Below are 24,140 nucleotides of genomic sequence, written 5' to 3'. Positions count from 1 at the left end.
GGGTATCTTCACAAACTGTGAAATAAGACAACCCAGTGAGTTTCTTGTGGGCTGTCTAGATCAGAAAAAAATGTGATTCAACAAGCCATTCAGATGTTTCTCCCCTTCCTATGTCACATGCAGCACCATATTTTTCTCATAAGCCATTCAGAGCAGACTGGGCTTTTTCAGGAGGGGCTCTTAAAGAGACAGGCGCTAAAACGGAGCGTTTCAGACGGAGGGTGAATACAGGTATATTCACACAGACAGTATGAGAAAAAATAACTTGTTTTTAACAATAAAGCATGTAAACATGTTCTAGTAGAAATCCCAAATACAAGTTTGAACCTGAAAATGAGCGTGATGTGTCCCCTTTAAGTGGACCTTTGAGTTGAGATATTTTGTTGCACAATGGTAAAATTGTCTTCAAAAACAGCTCTGTCTGCACCAGGTCAAATTTAGTGGCTGATCTGCAGTTAATACCTCCTCTGTTTACATTATTTTATCTTAATGTCAAAATGAATTGAGAGAGCAAAGTAAAAGGATGCAAATATTCACCAGTAAAATATTTCTCTCTGCATAGTGCAACTGTGGCGATTATAGATACACACACTGTTGTCTGAAAACTGGGTGAGTGAGCATCTCTTAACATAAGAGTCAACATAAGTTTGAAACTTATTCATTAACGTATGGCTGATGAACTCACTGACCTCTGTAGATGTGAAAAGTTGTCTTTGCAACAGCAATGTGACTTCAGTTTTCACAGTTGTGTATATATATGATTAGTTTTACTAATAGGTCTTCATATCTTCTGAAGCCACATCGGTGGTAAAAGCGTTTGAACGTGTTAAAAGCGACTAGCTTGAAATCGCCATTTTCACCTGCGGTGCCTGGCCTCGAAACGGGGCCTTTATGGCGTATTCCTTCCAGATCCATAACACTCAGCCATTATTTCACACGTTTCTGCCAACATGCTGCTTTTCCCTCTCTTCCTCTCCCTCCCTTGTTTTCTCAGCCTCTCTTTCTTTTCCTCCCCTCCAACCTCACTCTGTCTGGAAGCTGCTGAGGAGCTGAATGGTCAGAGCCAGGATGAAGTCATCATGTCTTTATATCATTATATTCTCCTTTTACCTTTTTTAGTCACAGAAAAACCCATAAGGGTGGGGCGCCGGGGCATAGATTGGCTGTCGATGGGAGCGACACACATACCCGCACACACACACACACACACACACCCTTTAACCCTGTTATGTGCCCACTCTCACTCCTCCGGCAGGCCCCGTCCTTTCCATCCCGACTCTCTCAGAGTTTCCATGACAGAGACACTTTAAATGGGCACAGTCACATTTCTTTTTGGGAAATGCTGCGTAAAGTGACGTTGACATTTGGTGCATAATACTCTACTTTATGGCTTCTCAGGAAATAATCATCACTTTTGTGGTGCAACATGTCTCAGTGAAGAAAAAAAAAAAACCTTTAAAGGTCCACCAGCTTTCATTTGGAAAACGGTGGTTTTTGGTGTTTTTTTTCACCTCAGTGTAGTAAATAAAGGACAACAAGCGCTACCTGTGCTGCCAAAAAACAGCCGTTAAATAGAAGGTGGAGCCCCCGAAATTAACTTGTCCCACATTTTCTGAACGTGTAATTGGTTTTCTTTGTCCATATTGAGGGTTGTTTGGCTTCTTACGATCACAGAATAGAACAGAACCACTGTGACATGTTGTCATTAGAGGGGGCCTGTGCTCTGCCTGGTGGGACAGTTAATGATTTAGCAGTTGTTTGCAACACACCTAGACCAGCCTGTTTAAACATCTTAAGCATGAAAAGGCCAACAGCGGCCACTAATTCCTAACAAGCGTCTTTTCAGTTACTTTTCCACTCAAGCTAATATATTCATGTGAGTTTGTGTGTGTGTGTATTCCAACATAAGAACGTACACATTGACTGACTGTTTGCCACAGACAAACTTTCCACACTGTGGCTCACACACACACACACACACACACACACACACACACACACACACACACTTTTTTTCAGCATGTGTTGGTGTATATGAGTGCAGGCTGAGTAAACCCCACAGTGGTTTCCAGGCCCAGGGTGAATAAAGGTGCCTTTTGTCAGGCCTGGGGTGGGTTGGGGCGGCCGGTGAGGAGGCGGGTGGGGGGGAAGACGGGGGGGTGGGTGTCCAGTCTGGAACAAGCATGAATGTTCCCTCAGTTCCCTCAGACATCGCACCTCCCTGCCTACTTTCACAGCAGCACAAGAAGAGAGCAAGAGAAAAAGAGGAGGAGGAGGAGGACCTCAGGGTGGAGTAGGGAGGGGTGCCAGGGTGGAGGAGGAGGAGGTGGGGTGTGTTTGAGGAGGTGAGCGGGAAGCCGGGGGGTGGGGCTTGCATCCAGCCAGTGAGCTCATTGGAACAGCATTGTTGTTTTATCCTCCTACCGAGCGTGTAGTTTTTGGAAGGCATACGAGCTGCCCGCCAGCCAGCTCCCTCAGTTGCCCCTCACCGCTGCAGCAGAGAGGAGGCACCCCCACCCCCTTAACACCTACACATACACACACACAGCCAGCCTGACTTACACGCAGGTATCATCCCTGGTTTTCGTGAGTTAGCGAGGTCAAGCGTTGACTTGATTGTCTAAGTTTGGGACGGCATTACTGAGTGAGTCTTACTGGCGTTTTTATCATTTTTTCTTTTTTTTCTTACTCGTCTGAACTTTTGTTGGTTTGCCCTTCTTTCTGTATTTTTTTGGGTAGTTTTTTCCCAACTTTTTCCTCCTCCTCCTCCTCCACCACATGCGGCGGTGAGAAACCGAGTGGACTGATTCGTTGATGTACTACGAGGACAAACGCTGAGAGAAAGCAGGAGGAGAAAAGCAGCGCGGAGAGGTGGAAGAAGAGAGGACGGAGACAGAAAGGTGTCCTAACCGGATTTGTTTTGTCTCTCTCTGTTTCTCCCTCAGCCGTCCGGTGCTCCGGTGGAAAATGATCCTCTGGGCTCGCTGCCTCCTGGATGGGGTAAGTTTAGCCTCACACTCTCCTTGTACAGACAGAGTTACTCTCAGTGAGCGGTGCTGAACTGTTATAAAATGGTCTCGAGGTTTGGCTTCTGTCTGTCTGACTGAATCAAAACCTGAAATCCTCATCCAGTTTTGTGTTTTTGACAAATCTTGCCAGTAGTCAACAGTGAAACAATGCAATTGGTCGAGATATAAACAGTGGGTTTTTATTGATTTAGTCAGCTTAAGTTATTCAAACCTGCTTGTGCTTTTCATTGAGGGAGTGAGGTTTGGGTGAAGTATTGCAAAATGTTTCTCTTCTCCACAGAACTCTAAGCACATCTTTGATGATTTTGAAGCCTTTATGCAACAATCAGAAACGATGCTGGTTCTGTGGCTTTTATTACTTGTTTGAGCTTCTTCCTCGTATTCCCCAGTGAGCGGATCAGTCGCTTGATCAATTGATTGATTTATGTCTCTGCATCCATTGTTTTAAAAATCTGGATGAAATGCCTCTTGGTTTCTTTTCCTGCTCATGTTATACCAATTCATCAGCGTACGCGCTCCCTTTACTCTTTAAGTCCACAAATTACAGAGGCCGCATTATTGATGGGGCCTCTTCATCATCCAACATTTTCCCAAATGAGTAATGTAATCGGATCCACGCAGCATCATGTCACACACATTCATTCATAAAGGAACGCCGCTGGCAGCTCCCACCGACATTTTCGCCGACTTCATCACACAGCCATGTTCGCTCCAAAAAAAAAAAAAATGATGCCTTTTCAACATGTTGCGGGTACCTCAAGATGAAAACCTCAATTATATCGCTGGCTCAGATTCGCTTCTCTGGCATGGCTCCTTTTTCATCTGCGGTCGCTTCCCTCGCTTTTTTAGTTTTTTTTTGTTGATTTTGTTTTTAAGGCTCAGATTCAAAAAAAGAAAGATGGGAGAAAAGAGGGAAAGATGGAAGAGAAGCATTAGAGACAGTGGCGAATGAAAGAAACTAGAAGGAAGGGGGGGGGCGGTGGGGCGGGAGGGGTTCAAACTGGATAGTAAAGTGGGGGGTGGAGTGAGTCAAGGAGAAAGCTAGTAAGAGTTGCAATGTGAGCACTACTGTTTCTGGGCCCTCCACACACTCCTGTTAATGAGAAAAAGATGTCAGGGCGATGGAGGGAGGAGGATGGGGCACCAGCTACTCTCTCATGAGACCAGTGGCCTACCGTACACACACACACACACACACACACATTTCCATAAATGTTATGCTGTGTTTAAGGTGCTTCCAATATAGTTGTTCAACTATTTCTTACCTTTTTCACCCTTGGCTCCATGTTTAATATTTGCCCCCTGGTCACTTTGACGTTCAAACACTCCCACTACGACCTTAATGCCACACACACACACACACACACACACACACTTAGGTTTACCCCGTTGAGGTATTCAAATCAAGCCTTGGTGAAATATCACACGGGCTCGCTGGTTTTCTATCGTGGTGGTGAGATATTTATTTTTCTCTTCATCCCAAAAGAGAGAGCGAGCCCAGTCAGAGACACCCAGGTGATCCCTCTGATCTCCGTCTCATTATTGCGGAGTTTATATCTCAAGTTATATGAAAAATCCTCCAATTTTATCACAAATTGTTTTTCAGCGTTGTCGTGTTCTGTTTTGTATCCACAGAGAAACGTCAGGACAATGGCCGAATTTACTTTGTCAACCACAACACACGGACGACACAGTGGGACGATCCTCGGACCCAAGGGTGAGGCTAGAAAAAGCACTAATATGTGTGTGTCTTAGCGTGTGTGTGTGTGTGTGTGCGCGCGTGTGCGTGCATGTGTTTGCCAGCTTTTTAGATGGTATGTCGCTTTGGGTGTTTGCTCGTACTGAAGAAGATATAATTACATTTAACACAGTTCAGTGTGACGACAGAGGGAGTCGTCTACATCATGATTTGTACATGTTTGTCACTGATCAGGGGTGAATATTATGGAACTCAAAAGAAATTTGACAAATTCTCTGAAGCAGTCTGGAGGAATTTAAAAATTAGGGAAATTTATTTTACAAAATCCTGAAAAACATCATTAATGAAAGAAATTGTGGAAGCTTTTTTGGGCTCCAGGCTGATAATCCTACGATCTATCTGCTGCTTATTTGATCATTTTTTTCTGGCATCACTCGCTATTTATTTGACATTTTGAACACTTCCTCTGACCTGAATTGTTTTCCTCTCACCTCACTCCATTCTAATTGAACGTCTAAACTCTCTTCAAGTAAATTTCACACATTACAGATTTGAATCCTCAGTCCTTTTCTGTTGTCAGGCTCTTGAACGTCTTCTTCTGTATATGACATGATAAGGGGCGAGCTTGGAGATTACTAGCCACTAGTTTGTGCCTCTCATCTGTTAACATTACATTCAGGTCACAGAGCGAGAAGCATAGCAACCTTTGATAAGCCCACTTACACTTACTGCTGTTTTGAAGGTATTTCCAGAAACTTTTCTTATCATCTGAATGGGAACAAAAAAAGATTTTTAAGCAGTTTCCAAACAAAGATGGTAGCCAAAAATTAGATTCATCCTCGCCTAATTTGAACGGTGTGAAAATATGTAAACATTTTGTTATCAGTTATAGTTCATTATATTGATGTTCATGCTCATCAAAATAACACCTTCATGTTTTTCTTGTGTCGTACAAAATGAGCAAGGACATACAGTATGTCTCTACTGGCTACCTTGATAGAAAACAGAAAAAAATCTGTTTTTAATACGCAGCAGAATGAATATTTTTTCGTCCAGATGATTGGAAGAGTTTTTGGAAATACCTTCAGAACAGTAAATGAAGAAAGATCGCTGGGTCTTTCTTTTTCTGACAAACTGATGGTTAGCTCTGTGATTCAAACGTAATACACGAGAGACACAAACTGCAGCTGGGGTGGAACGAGGAATTCTTGACCACATTAAAATTATTGCTCCGAGTCACTAGTCTTTATAATAAGATAACATTTTATATGGGCCTCTCCTGCTGTGGGCCCCACTGGTGAAGGCTCTCTAGACTTTGTTCTGAGTTCATCTCCAAAGGGTTGGAAGCAGTCTGAATAAGTCCAACATGCCTTTTCTCAGAGGAGATAAACTCCCACCTGAGCACACGGCTGTGAGTTTTGTACCAGCGCAGGGGTTTTTGTTTCAGCGTCCAGGGCTTTAGATCCACAGGTTGGCGGGGAGGTTTGTTAGTTTCATCCCCAGGACGGGGCCCTTCCAGCTGGGACCGTGCTCACTGCCCTCTCCCTGTTGCAGGATGATCAAGGAGCACCCCCTGCCCCCGGGCTGGGAGATGAAGTACACCGCAGAGGGAGTCCGATATTTTGTGGACCACAACTCGCGCAGCACCACCTTTAAAGACCCCCGACCTGGGTTTGAGTCAGGGTAAATATTCTCTCAGCCCTTCCTCCCAAACCTGCTTTTTAAAAAAAATCTAAAAAAAAAATCTAAGTATGTCACAGGCCGAGGCAAAGACATTCTGAGGAAACGATCTCTGTCATTCAGTTCACGGATCTGAAGTGAACTAAATCAACTTCTTTTTTAAATTATTGCACAATGATTTTGCCTAGGTCTGACATAACTGCATTGCAAATATCAATTTAAACAACCTTCGTTTTGTGAAAACCTTAAAAGATCATGAAAAAGGTCAAAACTGTATCTTAATCTAAACTACATCATCCTTTTATTTTTTATCTACATCTTTATTGAGCCCATGTTTTATCCATTGCCTTTCATTTCTATTAAGTATTTCTTTGGGCCAGACAGGATCAACTTAGGCCTCACCGATATTTTAACAAGTCATATTTTATCACAGCAACATGTTCATTCTAGTGCACGCACACGCACACGCACACACACACACACACACACACACACACACACACACACACACACACACACACACACACACACACACACACACACACACACACACACACACACACACACACACACACCTCTCCCCCTCAGCCTGTGGATGTTTGCCTTGCCTTGAAGCAGTCTCAAAGCTCACCGCAAAAAGTCAGGAGAATGTGCAGATGTGTGACAACAGATCCACTGCAAACTGCACTGGCATGTGTGTGGGTGTGCGTGCGCGCTGGTGTTTGTGTCTTTTTGTGTTTATGTTCGGCATACGAGTGTGTATTAGCTTGTGGTGTGTGTGTGTGTGTGTGTGTGTGTGTGTGTGTGTGTGTGTGTGTGTGTGTGTGTGTGTGTGTGTGTGTGTGTGTGTGTGTGTGTGTGTGTGCATATCTGCAAGCTGCTTTTCATGCTGATATTTGAACGTATTTTTAGTGGAGCGGTTCTGGAGGGCTTCTGAAAGAGTCTTTACTTTTTTTTTACACTGTATCCTGCAAGAGAGTGTGTGTGTGTGTGTGTGTGTGTGTGTGTGTGTGTGTGTGTGTGTGTGTGTGTGTGTGTCCATGGCCAGCGCTCTGCCGCTGCGGTCTCTATTTCCTAACCCAAACCGAGATGTGCCCGGCAGCTCGGCGAGCACAAACCCGACGCATTAGAGGCCTCCTTCTTCTTCTTCTTCTCTCCCCCCCATTTCACCCTCTCTCCTCCTCCCATCCTCCCATTATCTTTCAAAACTCTCTCTTTCTCTCTGCGTCTCAGCCTCTCGGGTGCTGACAAGGCACATATCGAGCGTGTGTGTGCAGTGGGTTGGTGGAGCTTATACTAACACAGCTGCAGGCCCAGACTCACCTCTGCCTTTGAGACCCAGACACGCCGAGTCGTTATTTAGAACAGAATGGCTGGTGTGAATTTAATATTTACTTTGAGTCTCTCTGGCCTGCAACCTGGAACACAAGGGCTTTTTAAAGGAGGCCATCATGTTTCTGTCAATCAGCTGAAGAGTTAAAGTAAAGAGGTGAAAACATAAAACACAGAGGCCGTCAGTTTGTTTGTTTTACATTATTAACTCTGGAATTATTACATCAGGATTCTCCATAGATTTCGCTTAAACAGTGTAAAATTGACTGAGTTCCTCTCTTCTCTCTTTCTCTTTGTGTGTGTGCGTGTGCGCAGGTCACGGCAAGGCGGTTCACCCGGTGCTTACGACCGCAGCTTCAGGTGGAAGTACCACCAGTTCCGTTTCCTGTGCCATGTAAGTTTTAACCGGAGTCTGAAGCCACAACAAAACTCTCCCTGTCCACAGTCCTCGCCTTGATCTGTGTGTTGGTGTATATTTTCACACTTACCTGTAGTGGTATTTATCTAGCCATGTAGACAGTTTTGTCTGTATTTGTCCAGATTTAGTTATATCTATCTCTAAGATTTTCACCTCCACCCCAATAGTGGAAGTGAATGCGATTCTATGTGTCCTCATTGATCTAGATCAGGGGTTCTCAAACTTTTTGGGGCCAGGGACCCCTTACAGAGGAGAACATTTCCCAGGGACCCGGTCATAATCGTAACACCGATTAAGCATAACGCTTACTACCATTTTTACTCTTAGATGCCATTGGAACTATTTGTATTATAAAACTTTTCGACCTAAGTACTTCTGACTTGTTTCATAGTGATAAAGAGAAACACATTTCCTTTTGAATCTTGTTAAAATAAGAGAATCCTTTATTAGTCCCACAGCGGGGAAATTTGCAATGTTACTGAATGTTAATACCACTTAGCCTACATACTTTATAACCTCTAAAGCCCCAGGGTGCTGGAAGGTGTGGTTCGCCTAGACAGACATACCCAAAATAAATCAAGAATAGCTCCACAACTACCAGGTCTATATGCATTATCTTGGTCTCTATGGATAGGTATGACCTCAGATATTGCATCCCCAGTGTCAGTAACATTGTGACTTTTCTTTTACAAAGGTTTTAGTAAGGATAGGAGCAGGTGGACTCTCCATTTGGCCACTTGGATACCCGAATTGTGCCAAATGGGTTTTCTACCTCTTGAAAGGGAATCTGGCTCTAAAATACTACTGATATCCACTACAGGAGGCTATGTGCACACACTGGAGCCTTTGGCCATGACATTTACCCTGTGCATCATCACATTCTACCATTGTGCACAGTAGAAAATCAATAAAAAACAACTAAATTGTATAATTTTGACTCCAAATGGAGTAGTTTTATTATGATAATGAAATATGATCAAGTAAAACTTAGATAATAACAAATAAGATCAATAACAATGTAAATAAGATAACAAAAAAGAATCCAAAGTCAAGTATGTAATATTACTATTATAAAGTATAAATAACATTTCTTGTGCGTTGATTTTGTAACTAAAATATTGAAATCATTACCAAACAAACATTGTTTGGAACAAAATCTGCCGGGCTAGATACCACTACAGGAATATCAAACCAGTTTGGGTTTTGAAGAGCCGAATTCTTAAAGCTGCATATGTATTTTCATAATAATAAAGAACTGCATTATATTCATCATTATCAGCGGTGGACCAAACCGGGACAGGACCACTGCTGAATAAAAGCCAGTATCTGTACTGAATACATCGCTGTAACACAAGTACTCACCCATGTTCAGCAAGGGTTCCAAACTAAATCAGGGTTAAAGTTAGAGGTGAGAGTTAATAGAGTAGTAGTAGTAACCAGCAGCTGTCAATGTCTTAAAAGGCTTTTCAGAAAGTTTAAAAAAACAAAATGAAATGTTAAACAGGTTGGTGTCACTTTTAACTCTGCACTAATTCTAACTTCTTGATTTCTGTTTTTCTATTTTGTCTCTGTCCAGTCCAATGCCTTGCCCAGCCATGTAAAGATCTCCGTGTCCAGACAGACACTGTTTGAGGACTCGTTCCAGCAGGTCAGAGACGAACCAAACACACATCTGTTCTACACTTAAATATAACTACATTAACGTCATCTTGTGTTTAGTTAGTAATTAATTCCAATTTTTTATCTGCATGTAATCCCAGTGTTGTTCATCAGCCTGTTTTGACTAAAGTATCTATAACCTGGGCTCAGATGAGTCCAGACTAGGGCTGTATATTGGCAAGAATCTGACGATAAGATACATATCACGATACAGGGTTTACGATTCAATATATTGAGATAAATTGCGATATTGTAAGCAAGGTGATATATTGCGATTTTTTTTTAATCTACTTTTAGCGAAACTGTCATAGTATAAAGAACACACCATCATATGCATAACATCTGAGTGATAAAAAGTTGACTCTTTCATGCAATCAGGACAGCGGGATCTGCATTTGCATTTATCACAGTTCCTGTAACATCCAACATCATAGCACTACGTTGAGAGGACACATACACTGAGAGGGCACATCTCTTGAGTTCATACTTACATTAGAAAAACAAATATGCATACATCTCATAAGCATCTAACACATACAACGTAGAGGATGAATACACACAGCATTCATTTCAGACTTCACACGAGAATAACTAAATCATCATTCACGTTAGGACAATTAAAGGTTTAAATAAATTGTTATTCCACTTTTTGTACTTGACTCCAGTTTTCCATCAATCTCAAAAATGTTGCCCGTTTAAAAAGTGTTTGTCTATTTGTTAATAATATATGATGTTCCGTCACCAGATCATGAATGTGAAGCCATACGACCTTCGCCGCAGACTCTACATCATCATGAGAGGAGAGGAGGGGCTGGACTACGGCGGCATCGCCAGGTGAGAGCAACGACAAGACAACCGTGACCTTTCTTCTTCTCACAATCTGTCATTTTGTGTGTGTGGTACTACAGGGGTTTTATTTTGTTATTTAACCCATTGATTTTTAATGTTGGTGACGGTGATGGCGTGTTTCCTATTCCTGCCCACTTGTCGATCTCTGCACCAGCTTCCTCCTCCTCCACTGGAACCAGCTTTGACGTTGGTGTTAACTGCAGTTAACAAGCAGGATTGAAACTATTTTAAAAGATCATAAAGAGGCAATGGGCATCACAGGGTTAATAACTCAAGGTGTTTCCATTCTCTGTAAATCCTTATTGTTACATGACATGTTGTTTTGGTGTGTCAGAGATTTGAGGAAATTCTCACCTCCTACCCTCTCGCAACATTTCTGTCCTCCTTCCCTTCCCCCATCCCTCCATCCCTCCATCACATGTATCCATCCTGCCCCCTGCGTCCACTGTGTTCCAGGTCTTACTCTCCGTATATGTTGTTATTTTTCTGTTGGGGGAGGGTGTTCTCATTTTTTTTTTCTGTTTGGTTTTGCATTGTGTCTCTGTCTCCGGTGTCACGTCAGTGGTTTTACCCTATGGTAGGTGACATCATGCTGTTCTACCACAGGGTAGAACCACGGACGGGATGTTGTGAGGTGTCTGCGTCCATCCGTCCGTCAGTCCATATCCCCCTCCCATAAACCCCAAGGGGGGAGCGCAGGGGCCGTGGGAGCGCTAGGTTCTGGTGCTGCAGCTGGTGGTGGTGGCGCTGCTAGTGGGCCCTCATTCTCTCTAACATGCATCCTTCCACAGTCTCTTTGTGTCTGTTTTAGTCTACCCTGTTGTATATATCCTTCATGTTATATGTGTTGTCTCCAAGCTTATACTACTTTTGAATGTTCAATTAGTTTTTTGTTTTTTTTCGATTTCATCTTAGTTTAGTTTCAGTTTCAGAAGGTTCAGGTTTAGTTTTACTTTTTATATATTTAGTTTGTTTTTGTCAGGGCCTGCTGTAATGTCTCAGAAGACTGTAGCTACATATACATGCAAAATACATGGTTGGAGAACTGTGTATGAATGGCCATAATGTTTGTTTAACGACACAGCACCATCTCCTGGAACGTCAGGTCTATTCGATTCCTGTGGTTAGGTGTCACGAGAGTTGACGGAAATTCATGGTGTCTCATTTTTTAAAGCTAAAAAAAACTAAAACTGAAATAATTTTACGCAATTTTTTATTTGTATTAGTTTTTTTACCAGCCAATATCTTTTCAGGTTATTCAGTTCATTTTCATTTTACTTTCAGTTTTAGTTTACTATAATGACCCTGGTTGTCTCCCCATGTAATTTATGTGTCAAATTTGGATTGTAGTGAGCACCCCGATAGCTGAGTTGGTAGAGCGGGCGCCCACATAACAAGGCTGAGTCCTAACCGCAGCGGCCCGGGTTCGAATCCGACCTGCGGTCATTTCCGGATGTGGCCCCCTCTCTCTCCTCCTTTCTAAAAAAACTGTCCACTGCCTATCAATAAAGGCTTGAAAATGCCAAAAAAAAGTACAGATGGAACATGATACAGCGCGCGTATGCGTCATTGTGCATGCGTAACTGTCTGAGAGCATCAATAAGAGATATTGATAGCCACAGAGGCATGAGATGCCAAGGAATCAGACAACTAGGATCCGATTCTCTATTTCCATCTCTAGCATTTTCCCTGTCTGCCAAAGTGGCGGATGGCCTGACGATTTTATCAGTCACTGCTAACAACTTACCCGCACTTGGCGGGTGGCGGGTGCTGATTTCAGACCCTGAACCTACCTGAAACTTACAGACTTAGTACAGTATCGTGATGTAATGAAACATATCTTCAAGTCTTCCTCTATAAATTCTATTCATTCCACTCATCCTAAAATCCTACTGTATGTCAAAGGATTATTGGATCATTGTTCAGCTCAGACCTACAGTAGGTCCTGGGAAAAATAAAACCTGGAAAAATCCTGAACCTGCCAGTCAGACGACTTAGGCTAAGATTGATTTACTACAATTCTCATACATGCAATTTGTCATTCCTGTGAAGAGGTAGAATTACTGTGCTTCAGTTGTGAATTTTGTTGTTTAGTTTTTAATTATGTTCTATAAACTGTGCTTATTGATCATGTTCTGTTCTTGGATTAAATGTACTGTGATTATTGTTCTAAGATGTTTTCTTTTCTCCGTATCGTCTGTTCTTGTTCCTGGACCATGAAATGTGTTTTATTTGCTTGTTGTCTGAGCTCACAGTGATGGTCTTTATAGGAAAATTGATAGTTCTGACATGTTAAATTACAGAATCATCCAACATTATAATATTATATATTAATTGCTGACATGATAATACTAGTAAATAGATCCCCGCTGTCATCTCTCAGCCTCTCATATCTCCTGTAATGTCCTCTTGCTCTGCAGGGAATGGTTCTTCCTGCTGTCGCACGAGGTGCTGAACCCCATGTACTGTTTGTTTGAGTACGCCGGCAAGAACAACTACTGTCTGCAGATCAACCCGGCCTCCTCCATCAACCCCGACCACCTCACGTACTTCCGCTTCATTGGACGCTTCATCGCCATGGTGAGTTTTCGCTTTCGGCATAGTTTTTTTTAAAATCATATTTGGGTTTTGATTTGCTTTCGTTCAATCTGTCTTTAAAACTGAACTACAACATCTGTATAATGCTGTTTTTACTTTTACCCTGTTATACCTGCGTGCCAGTCTAGTTATTTTTTGTGTTTTTTGTAGTTTGAGCAGTTTACGAGTAAATGTTTGTACCGGCAGTTGCACGGAACTGACATTGGAGCGCGTTCCAACACAAAACGGCGTTGCACGTCATCAGTAAGGGGGCAGCTGGTTAAGTTGGCATCGATGCGGCTCGCTGTTGGAGGGTTTTATAACCCATTTCCACTCCCTACTAATTGGTTTGGGATGGCACTTAACAAGGCAGACCCTCCGCGCAAACAGAATGGAAGTGGGTAGGGAGAGGGTGAAGGGGCCGGATTGGAATTGGGCCTTCATCTTTATGTGACAGTGACGGTAGAGACACGGACAGAGGTTTGACGTGCAGCAAAGGTCCCTGGCTGGATTTGAACCAGGCCCACAGGCTGCGATTTTGTGGTCTTATGTGTCTTTGTGTGCAATTCAATAGTTTACAGTCTAAACACATGATGTACAGTTTGTACTATAATGTCTCTCTGTCTCTCTGGGATCAACTCCAGAAAGCTGTAGGTCCCAAAACCGACACCCCCACCCCTCGTACTGTCTGCCACCCCGCCCCTCACCCACACCATGACCTCACTGCCGCACCCAGCCCACACCCGCCAGCAGCTGCCTATATTTAGTCCTAAAATGCACTTCCCTTATAAAGATGCCGGTCACTACCAAGTCTTAACTACCAAACCCTCTTACTGCCTGCTACAGTATGCACTTTCTGTCTTTACCCTCTCACTTTCCACTGACACCCTCTCCTCTGTCTATAAGTCTGAGACAGACACATGGTCAGTCAGGATACAGTAGGACAGAACAGACTGACTGAGTCAGTCAGTCAGTAGGCGTCTGTGTTGTTCTTGGCTCATCATAGCTCTGAGCCCTCTGTGGTTTTTTAACATTAAACAGCTCCATCTGGCTGAGTCTGCTCACTCTACCTCTCTGTGAAAACACACACTCACCGAGCAAAGATTAGGACTCGGTTAGAACGGGTTTGTGTTGAATGCAAATAAAAATAGAAAAAGTGGGCAGAGATATATAACAACTAGTTTGGATGCTGTATTCAAGATTGTACATTTGATTTATTTACATATACTATGGATACCGGCGTATATATGTACACATACATTTCCATAGCTACACTTATACATATACATTTATATAGACATATACACATACACATACACCGATCAGCCATAACATTATGACCACCTGCCTAATATTGAGTAGGTCCCCCTTTTTGCTGCCAAAACAGCCCTGACCCGTCGAGGCATGGACTCCACTAGACCTCTGAAGGTCCGCTGTGATATCTGGCACCAAGCCGTCAGTAGCAGATCCTTTAAGTCCTGTAAGTTGCGAGGTGGGGCCTCCGTGGATCGGACTTGTTTGTCCAGAACATCCCACAGATGCTCGATCAGATTGAGATCTGGAGAATTTGGAGGCAACACCTCCAACTCGTCGCCATCCACATGATGTAAAAGAAAACGGGATTCATCAGACCGGGCCACCTTCTTCCATTGCTCCGTCGTCCAGTTCTGATGCTCACTGATGCCCGTTGTAGGCGCTTTCGGTGGTGGACACGGGTCAGCATGGTCACCCTGACCGGTCTGCGGCTACGCAGCCCCATACGCAAACAAACTGCGATGCTCTGTGTGTTCTGACACCTTTCTATCAGAACCAGCATTAACTTTTTCAGCAGTTTGAGCTCCAGTAGCTCTTCTATTGGATCGGACAACACGGGCCAGCCTTCACTTCCCACGTGCAACTATGAGCCTCTGGTCTGACCCAGTCGTCTAGCCATCACAATCTGGCCCGCGTCAAAGTTGCTCACATCTTTACGCCGGCCCATTTTTTCTGCTTCCAACACAAAGTTCAAAGTTCAAAATGTTCACTTGCTGCCTAATATACCCCCCCCCCCCCCCCACTGCTAGGTGCCATTGTAACGAGATAATCCATGTTATTCACTTCACCTGTCAGTGGTCATAATGTTATGTCTGATCAGTGTATGTGCATATGTATGTATGTTTTTGCTTTTGTTATTTGCTTTTTCATCTAATCTAAGTGACTCTTTGTAGTTCTCACCATGAAAATAAGGACAGAAGGAGTCACCAGACTGGTGTACATATGACAGTGTATATGAGCAGGTGTGGAATGTTTGCTGCTAAATGATTTCGACCGGGAAGTGAGCCGATTTCTATCAGGCTGCCAGAAATAAAAGCCCCATTCATGGGTCCCTGTAACGATGACTGGCTGCTAACACATTTCTAACACTTGAATGGGCACGAAACAATCCCCAGTGAATCATCAGTACAAACAATGAGCAACTGAGATGAAAATGTGTATAATTTGTCAAGAAGAAATTTGAAACATATGTCGCCAATGGCAACGCTATAATATCACAATTACAGCAGGGGAAAAAATACACTTCTCTACTCTGTTAAATCCAGGGAGTTTAGTGAGCTAACGCTGCGTTTCTGTGTACATCTTTCTGCGTTTGAGCCGTGAAGACCAGGTGACCTTCCTTATTGTGGTTTCTAATGTACTAAATCCTCCCTGCAGGCTTTGTACCACGGAAAGTTCATCGACACCGGCTTCACGCTGCCCTTCTACAAGCGAATGCTGGACAAGAAACCCACGCTCAAAGACCTGGAGTCCATAGACCCTGAGTTTTATAACTCCATCATGTGGGTCAAGTAAGTATTGCAGGATGGCTCACCTCTTTGTGTGTTATTGTTAGTTTATGCTCACAAGAGCAGAAAGTGGAGGAAAATAATCATTAAGAATGTTTTTCCAGGCCTCAGTACTCAGGTGAATAGGTCATATATAAAATCAGTCAATTACATGTTGGAAAAAATGACTTACTATTTATCAATAACAAACATCAAATCGACAGGAAAAATAGTTTAAAATTGAATGTTTCAAAAATACGTTTTCTAAGGATCACTGAACTTTGGAAATGGATGAGGTTTAGCTTGAAGTGAGAGCCTGATTTTCTCAGTTAAAGTCTGGGTAAAGCAAAAATAAATAAGTGTTCTGAGTTTGTCACACCACAGAAAAATATGTTATTAACCACCCAGCCAAATTTGAATGATTAAAAAAATCGTCAGGTATATAAAATTAGGTTTCAAAATCGTGAAAAAATAAGCAGTATTCTCTGCTCTGAAACGTTGGGGGCGTGTCCGCTGAATGCGCTGAAACCACGCCCAACCACGCCCAACCACGGGCATCACAGGGTTGATTACATATGTACAGTTACTGTATATACGACATTTCTCACTGCTGCACGCTACTTTTGCAGTTAACATACATGCTCTATGGACAGAGTATGCACACCAGAGACTATACCAACCCTCCCGATTTTCCCAGGAGAATCACGTTTTTCCATCGCCCTCTCCTGGTTTCCTTCCGGGGTCACAATTATCCCGTAGACTTCGGCCGGCCGAGCCGGCTGACTTTCAGTTTAGCCCTGTGCCAACTTAAATGCGGATACAATAATTCAATCGTGCGGCTCTTCTAGACTTTCCAAATGTTATCTCACCGAATTGATTAAATTCTGAACGATTTTGATAGATCAAAACAATTTATCCACTGTTTCACAGCCGATAGAGTATAGACTACGGCAGAGCCTTTGACGTAAGCACAAGTTTAACTCACTTGGTTGTGATTGGCCAGTGAGCCCAGTCCTGGATCACACAAATAGCGTGTTTGTGTGTGATCCAGGACTGGGCTCACTGGCTCATGCTCACCCTGAATGACCGGCACACAGAGACGGCCGAAGGGAGACAGACGGATTTGTCTCAGTATGCCAGATGGCCACTACACCACTGGCTGTGGTTAGTAAGTGCTGTAACTCGTGATTGAGCGGGAGAACCACTGATGCTACGCGCTCTAGTTTTTATATAGTGTTAGGTGAAGGGTGATGCTGAGGATGGCTCCAGTGCGTCATCGAGCCATGATTTCAGGCCCGCCCAAAAAACGGTCTAACTCCACAATTCAGTACTATATAGTTCAGTCTTTTCACATGTTTTCCGCAATTATTTTCTACCATGTATAATGTGTTTAGAAACAAGTCTCTGATTTTACTTTACCCAGAGTTTAACATACTCTAATCCAGTGTCTAAAAGGCATAGTAGCAGTGATTTACAGATTAAAAGAATGATGTGTGTGTCTATGTGTGTGTCCAGAGAGAACAACTTGGAGGAGTGTGGCGTGGAGCTGTATTTTGCGCAGGACATGGAGATCCTCGGCAAGGTTTCCACTCACCAGCTGAAAGATGAAGGAGAGAACGAACTGGTCACCGAGGAGAACAAGGAAGAGTACATCAGGTAAGTTAACACAAGCAGTAACAGCCACTGCAGCTGAACTAACGGAGAAGAATCAAACTTGGAAAAATGCAGACATCAATAACAAGCCACTGTTCCTTCCCTCAGCCTGCTGACAGACTGGAGGTTCACTCGGGGAGTGGAGGAGCAGACCAAAGCCTTCCTGGACGGCTTCAACGAAGTGGTCCCTCTGGAGTGGCTTCGCTACTTCGACGAGAAGGAGCTGGAGGTGAGAAGGAGCGGGAGGGCTGGAGGGAGGGCCAGCGGGTTAATCAATATTTGAAAAGGAATGAAACGAGGTCCTCTGAAAGTCAGAGGTGTAATGAATGTAAGACTTTAGAATACATTCAAATTCGTAGCCATGTTTTCTTTTCACCAAATTTCCCCTCATATTTGATACACAACTGTGGTAGTTATTAATGGACTTTATATTGACAGAAGTGTCATTTGCTGTGTTCAATGAGAAAGAAGCAATTTTGTCAGCTTTATGTCCTTATTTTACTGGTTAAATCGTTTTTAAACTTAGGGGGAAAAAGCACTAAATGATGGGTTCTGGTACTTCCATATAAGGAAGTCTCTTCTAGTATGGGTTAATAATGGCAGTAAAACTTTATATCTTATACAAAAAGATGCAATACAATATGCTTTGGACAAAGAAACAAATGCAAGAAATTGGAACATAGCAAACATAGCAGAAATTATTTCTTAAAGGAGACGAATAAATGAGACGTATTAAAATAAAATGAACGGTAAATAAAAACTGTGGGTGAGTTAGAATATAGTAAAAGTTTCTAGAAAAAAGCAAGTTTGAAAAGATAAGTTTCCTTGTTTCTGACAACATTTGAGGAGAGAAATAGTCATTACAGTAACAGAATATTGATTCATATTTGGTCAGCGCTGCCTAGTTTAACCGTTTGATTGGAGTTCACGAGTGATTGACAGCCGGCTCTCACAGAGGGCAGCTGGACAGCAGACTCCAGATCAGCTCTGACTGCTTGTTTTCCTCCGGTCTGTGAAATCTTGCAGATGCCGTTAGGAGCAGAGGGACATGCTTTTTTTTCAGATTACCTGTCTCATACTCTACTGTCAGGATATAGTGACCGTTTTCTAAAAATAACTTTTATTAATCATATTTGCTTCAATCTCGCCTACTGATGCTTTAAGTTTGTAAATTGTTCCTGATCCTGATTGATGAACTGCCGTGCTGCAGCTGAGGCCCGTCTCCGCAGAGACTCACTATGGACAACACTGTCCTGTCCCGTGTTGTCTTCTGCCCACTAAGTCAGACAAACATAAAGAGTAAAGGACATAACCTTTGTTTGTTGCAGCTGATGCTGTGCGGGATGCAGGAGATCGACTTGGCCGACTGGCAGAAGAACACCATCTATAGACATTACACCAAGAACAGCAAACAGATCCACTGGTTCTGGCAGGTATGGACAGACACACTGGGGTTCAGTGTGCACGATGTTAGACGTTACACAAGCCTCGATCTAAACACACACACACACATCTACTATGATGAAGTATATGTGTTCTGGTGTGCATGAGCACTGATGTGAGTATGTCCAATGAATGATGGGAGTTGTGCTTCTGCAGGTGGTGAAAGAGATGGACAACGAGAAGAGGATCCGTCTGCTTCAGTTTGTAACAGGAACCTGTCGGCTGCCTGTCGGAGGCTTCGCTGAGCTCATAGGTACATCATGTTTTCTTTTTGTTTTTTTTCATGAATACTGTATATTTCATTCCATTTTTCCAAGGGTACTATAAACAAATCATATCCGTCATTTTGGATAGGTCTTCTTCCATTAGAACAACAACAGAATGGTGTCATACTCACCACTTTCTCTTCTCTAACAGAAATTATGTTTTCATTCACCAATTGATTCCACTGATCGATGTTGAGCTAATGTGAATGCAATCCGTCACCTCCAGCAGATTCTTCACTTAAAGGGCCAGTGTGTAGGATTTGGCGGCATCTATTGCAGTGAGGTTGCAGCTTGCAACCAACTGGAACTTCTCCCGTGTGCCGAGCGTGTAGGAGAGCTACGGTGGCCGACGGGAAAACACAAATGTCCCTCTCTAGAGCCAGTGTTTGGTTTGTCCGTTCTGGGCTACTGTAGTAAAAATGGCGACCGGCTCCGTGAAGATGATCACCCGCTCCGTATGTAGATATAAACGGCTCATTCTAGGGCAAGGAAAACACAACGATTCTTATTTTCAGGTGATTTTACACTAAAGAAAAACATAGTTATTAATATTATATTCCATTTCTGCAAATAGATCCCCCTAAATGCTACACACCGTTCCTTTAAATGAAATAAATGGTATCCCATTACTGGTACTATAAGCTTTTAATGTGAAAAATCTACATGACTTTCATTAACAGCAGCTTAACATCGGTCAGGAAAAACAGAATAGTTGAAATTTAATAGGTGGATGAAAACAAGTATATCCGTTAAAAAGAGAAACTCGGAGCAGCAAAGTGTTGAGTATAACATGTTATACTGATGGAATTAGTGACGTGGAAATGTAGTGAATTGACTGTGAGCAATTGTGGCAGTTTTTTTTTATTTTAGAATCTTTTATATGATCATATCCTGTAGTAAAGGCAAAATCTTAATATGCTTTTCTAACTGATGAAAATAATCAAGCTTATATTTGATGAAATAACTTCTTTTTTTCTTCAGGAAGTAACGGTCCCCAAAAGTTCTGCATAGACAAGGTGGGGAAGGAGACTTGGCTTCCAAGAAGCCACACATGGTGAGCTGCTTCCTTTTCTGTTAACATGGGAAACACTGTGGAGCCAATTAAAGCTGCAGTAGGCAGAAAGTTGAATGATGATGATTGCGAAGGTGAGTATGCAGCATGTTTGACGTATTACCTTCCTTTGGCTATAATACTGTAGCCTCACATTCCCTGCACACTGGAGCGGTATCAAGAAGGACTTTGTTTTTCTTGCACAACCCGAAGAATTCCCACACTGCAGAGTTTACGTTTTTAGCAGGGCGATAACGTATCTCCTTTTCATTCGTCATTCGCCTGCTTGTGGTGTGTTTACTTTATAGTTTGTTTGTGTGTGCGCGTGTATGACGTCATGTCTGCGACAAGCTTTTATTTACTGCGTGCCGGAGAACGCAAAAGAGAAATAGCTAAACCAAGGGCTAAATGCCAATGTTGTTGTTAAACACGTTATATCGTGGCTGGATTATTTACATGATATTACTATTTTTATGTTTTTAATACCGCGATTACCACAAAATCGGTATACAGCGACACCCCTAGTTTGGACAGAATCAAACTGCTTCGTATCGGTCATTTGAAATATGTCCAACACTGACGGGGACATATCTGCTAACGCCAAACCAATATACTGAACAACACAATGTTCCCAACACTACTGCTCTGTGTCTTGGTAAACACAGTGTTTCACCTCCAGCCTGTTTCAACTGTCTGTAGCCACAGAATATTTTCGATCATATGACTCACACAATTTACAGTCCTGTTGTTATTCCACTCAGAGAGGAAGGACTAATAGTGACCCGTTTGTCTCCTCCTCCTCCTCACAGCTTCAACCGTCTGGACCTGCCGCCCTACAGAAGCCTGGAGCAGCTCCGAGAGAAACTCCTGTTCGCCATCGAGGAGACGGAGGGATTTGGACAGGAGTGACGCAGGAAACGGACACAGGATCGCTAAAGGAGAACAGATAATTCAATGGGGATAGTTTTTTTTTTGTTATTAATATTATATAATTTTGCATTTGTTAATCACAGGGCTGAGAAATCATCTGCCATCTATAGTCCCTCACCTGGAGGGGATCATGTTTGTGAACTGAATCATGGGATAAAGTTGAGAGCTGGGAGATGGAGACGAAAGAACATAGAGGAAGCGTGTGTGTGTGTGTGTGTGTGTGTGTGTGTGTGTGCTTGCTTACTAGTGTGTACGTGTGTGTGTGGTTGCTCACATTAATGCCATTGTGTATATGCATATAGATGGTGTGTATGTCTATGTGGGTTTGACAGGATGGCACATACAGAGAATTATATTTGACTAGAGTCTCACCACCACCACCAACACACACACATACACACACACTTCTACTCACTGCTTAGAAACGCACCTAAAACAGACAACAGGATAGTTTTAATGTCAGCAGCTACTCACAGCAGCACAGCTACCCGCAAATGCAGTAAAACATATCTACCAGAGAGAACTACATTTTTTAACATTTTAAAGTGAGGGGAGAGAGAAAGAGAGAGAGAGAGAGAGAGTGAGAGAAAGAGAGGCAGTGTATGAGTGCATGTGTGTGTCTGTACCGAGAGACAGAGAGCTGTTATCATGGACTAGTGGTTAGAGAGACGAGATGTGATTTTATTTTTTATTTTTCTGTTACTTGTGAAGTTCAGCATTTTTCCTTCTGTACATAACTAAAATAAATGAGATTTCAGTCTTGAGCTTGAGTCTTTTCTTGAGTTGAACGTGTCAAAAAAACAAGGACATGATCATTGATTTCAGGAAGTCGGCACCCAACCCAAAACTGACAGATAATGAGGGGAATGAAACCAATATTTGTGTACTGTATTTGTCAATAAGTTGAGCTTCCGACAGAACATACAGTTGCAGTTTCTAAAAAGGTCCAACAACATTTGTACTGTACTTCTTGAGAAAAATGAACTCTTTTAATGTGTGCACTATAATGATGGCACAGTTTTATATAAGTTTCATCGAGTCTGTTTTGTCCTGCTGTATTGTAGCTTGGTTCGGGAACCTGAATCTGGCCAATGAGAAAAGGCTCGATCGGCTTGTCAAAGTGGCCAGCAAAGTTATTGACATTTCCTCTTACAAATAAGAAGTTTATTCAAGTGTGCTATTAGTATACTTCTTTTAAACTTAAAATAACAGAGTATGCTTTCACTTTACTTTTTATGTACATATCAGAGATATACTTCACAAATTCACAAAAAGAATACTTGGCTTATACTGAAAAATGTACAGAATACAGTACACTTTAAAGTGTACTTTCATAAACTAAAAAGTGGGCTACAAGTATATAACTAAGTTCACTTGTAGTATAGTTCATATTATAGTTGCAGTACAAAATACAACGTGGATGTAAACTAGTTGTGTACTCAAAGTTTACTATTCTTACATTTAAACTATACTTAAAAGTATACTTTTATAAACTAGAAAGTGGGCCAATTTTGTCCCAAGAAGTACCGAAGTAGTACACTTACAAGTATACTACTAGTACATTGATATTAGTGTACAAGTTCAAGTATAATCCCAAGTATACTTATTCCATAAAGTATACTTGGGATTATACTTAAACTATACTGAAGTTTATTTTATGAAATAAAACTTATGTTTTGGTTTTAAGGAAGGCCCAGGCCATATTGGACTGTCTGGATCACCCGCAGCTGAGGGAGTTTGAGCTCCTACCTTTAGGATGTAGGACTGCTCACAACTCATGTTCACATGCACTATATGGCCATAAACTGTGACGAGGGGTCACAAGTCCAAAAAGCTTGGCTGCATTGATATACAGTATGAGATACAGTACATTACTTGAATAAATTGACTTCTTTCACACTCTGTCTGTTGCAGTTGTACATGATCTGCATCTTTCTGTCTCATTTACAGACAATAAGATTTTGAATCTCATTCTTAAATGAATTAAGGATGATTTGAGGAATGTTGACGTATGTTTTTCCACTGCCTTTGGACCCACGAGCTAATACTGGGTTTGTAGTCTAATCGGTCACACTGGTAAGAATCGGTGAAAGGGGGAATGATTGTGAATGTGGATAAAAGCTGTGCCAGAAGCAGCAGCTTTTTCCACATATCGGGGCACATTTTGTGGTTGGGCTGGCAGGATCGCAATAATTGAAAATATAGATTTGGATGTGTTCGTGTATCTCTACTGTCAGGCACAGATGTACCGAGTCACTAACTGTGTGAACTGGAAGCAGGATAATGCTCAGCTGACCTTCCTTTAAAAAAAAAAAATGTTCCTTTCAAATGTAGAAGAACAATAACTATATATTGTTCATCATTATTGTCCAAATCAAAATTGCATCCTGATCAAAATCAAGAAATGCATTTTTCCTGGTTCGCAATTCTGCCGTTGAAATTAATGATAAGAAGTATTACTTTAAATCTGTCTTAAAATAAGATAGGAACAAACTATGGAATATTATTTGTGTATCACATTTCTATTATCAATTTAATGCTTTAAGGTAATTAATGATGAGAATGCACACAGCAAGGTGCAGACACATGTTAGCTTGTCCATTAAAGGGGACATTATGCTCCTTTTCAGGTTCATACTTGTATTTTGGGTTTCTACTAGAACATGTTTACATGCTTTAATGTTCAAAAAATACATTATTTTTCTCATCCTGTCTGTCTGAATATACCTGGATTTACCCTCTGTCTGAAACGCT

General features: G+C 42.2%; 1 protein-coding gene across 3 annotated transcripts in view; it reads left to right on the top strand.

The window, feature by feature from the left end:
* The window catches only part of wwp2 (WW domain containing E3 ubiquitin protein ligase 2), a 60,049-nt gene extending 37,898 nt beyond the window's left edge, over positions 1–22,151 (top strand). For 2 of the 3 annotated variants that reach the window (XM_037766734.1, XM_037766733.1), the window contains exons 11-24: positions 2,946–3,000; positions 4,665–4,746; positions 6,283–6,411; positions 8,056–8,134; positions 9,735–9,806; positions 10,563–10,651; positions 13,087–13,246; positions 15,935–16,068; positions 17,560–17,700; positions 17,806–17,926; positions 19,026–19,130; positions 19,297–19,393; positions 20,388–20,460; positions 21,267–22,151. In XM_037766734.1, coding sequence (XP_037622662.1) covers positions 2,946–3,000; positions 4,665–4,746; positions 6,283–6,411; positions 8,056–8,134; positions 9,735–9,806; positions 10,563–10,651; positions 13,087–13,246; positions 15,935–16,068; positions 17,560–17,700; positions 17,806–17,926; positions 19,026–19,130; positions 19,297–19,393; positions 20,388–20,460; positions 21,267–21,366 — 1,437 coding nt within the window. In that variant the 3' untranslated portion in view covers positions 21,367–22,151. The remainder of the gene's footprint in view (positions 1–2,945; positions 3,001–4,664; positions 4,747–6,282; positions 6,412–8,055; positions 8,135–9,734; positions 9,807–10,562; positions 10,652–13,086; positions 13,247–15,934; positions 16,069–17,559; positions 17,701–17,805; positions 17,927–19,025; positions 19,131–19,296; positions 19,394–20,387; positions 20,461–21,266) is intronic. The other variant, XM_037766735.1, reaches the window with a different exon arrangement.
* The last annotated feature ends 1,989 nt before the right edge of the window (positions 22,152–24,140 follow it).

This window comes from Sebastes umbrosus, chromosome 4 (assembly GCF_015220745.1).
Source record: "Sebastes umbrosus isolate fSebUmb1 chromosome 4, fSebUmb1.pri, whole genome shotgun sequence".
NCBI classification, from domain to species: Eukaryota; Metazoa; Chordata; class Actinopteri; order Perciformes; family Sebastidae; genus Sebastes; species Sebastes umbrosus.
The sequence above is the reverse complement of the archived record's forward strand: the minus strand, read 5'-3'. Positions and strand labels throughout refer to the sequence as shown.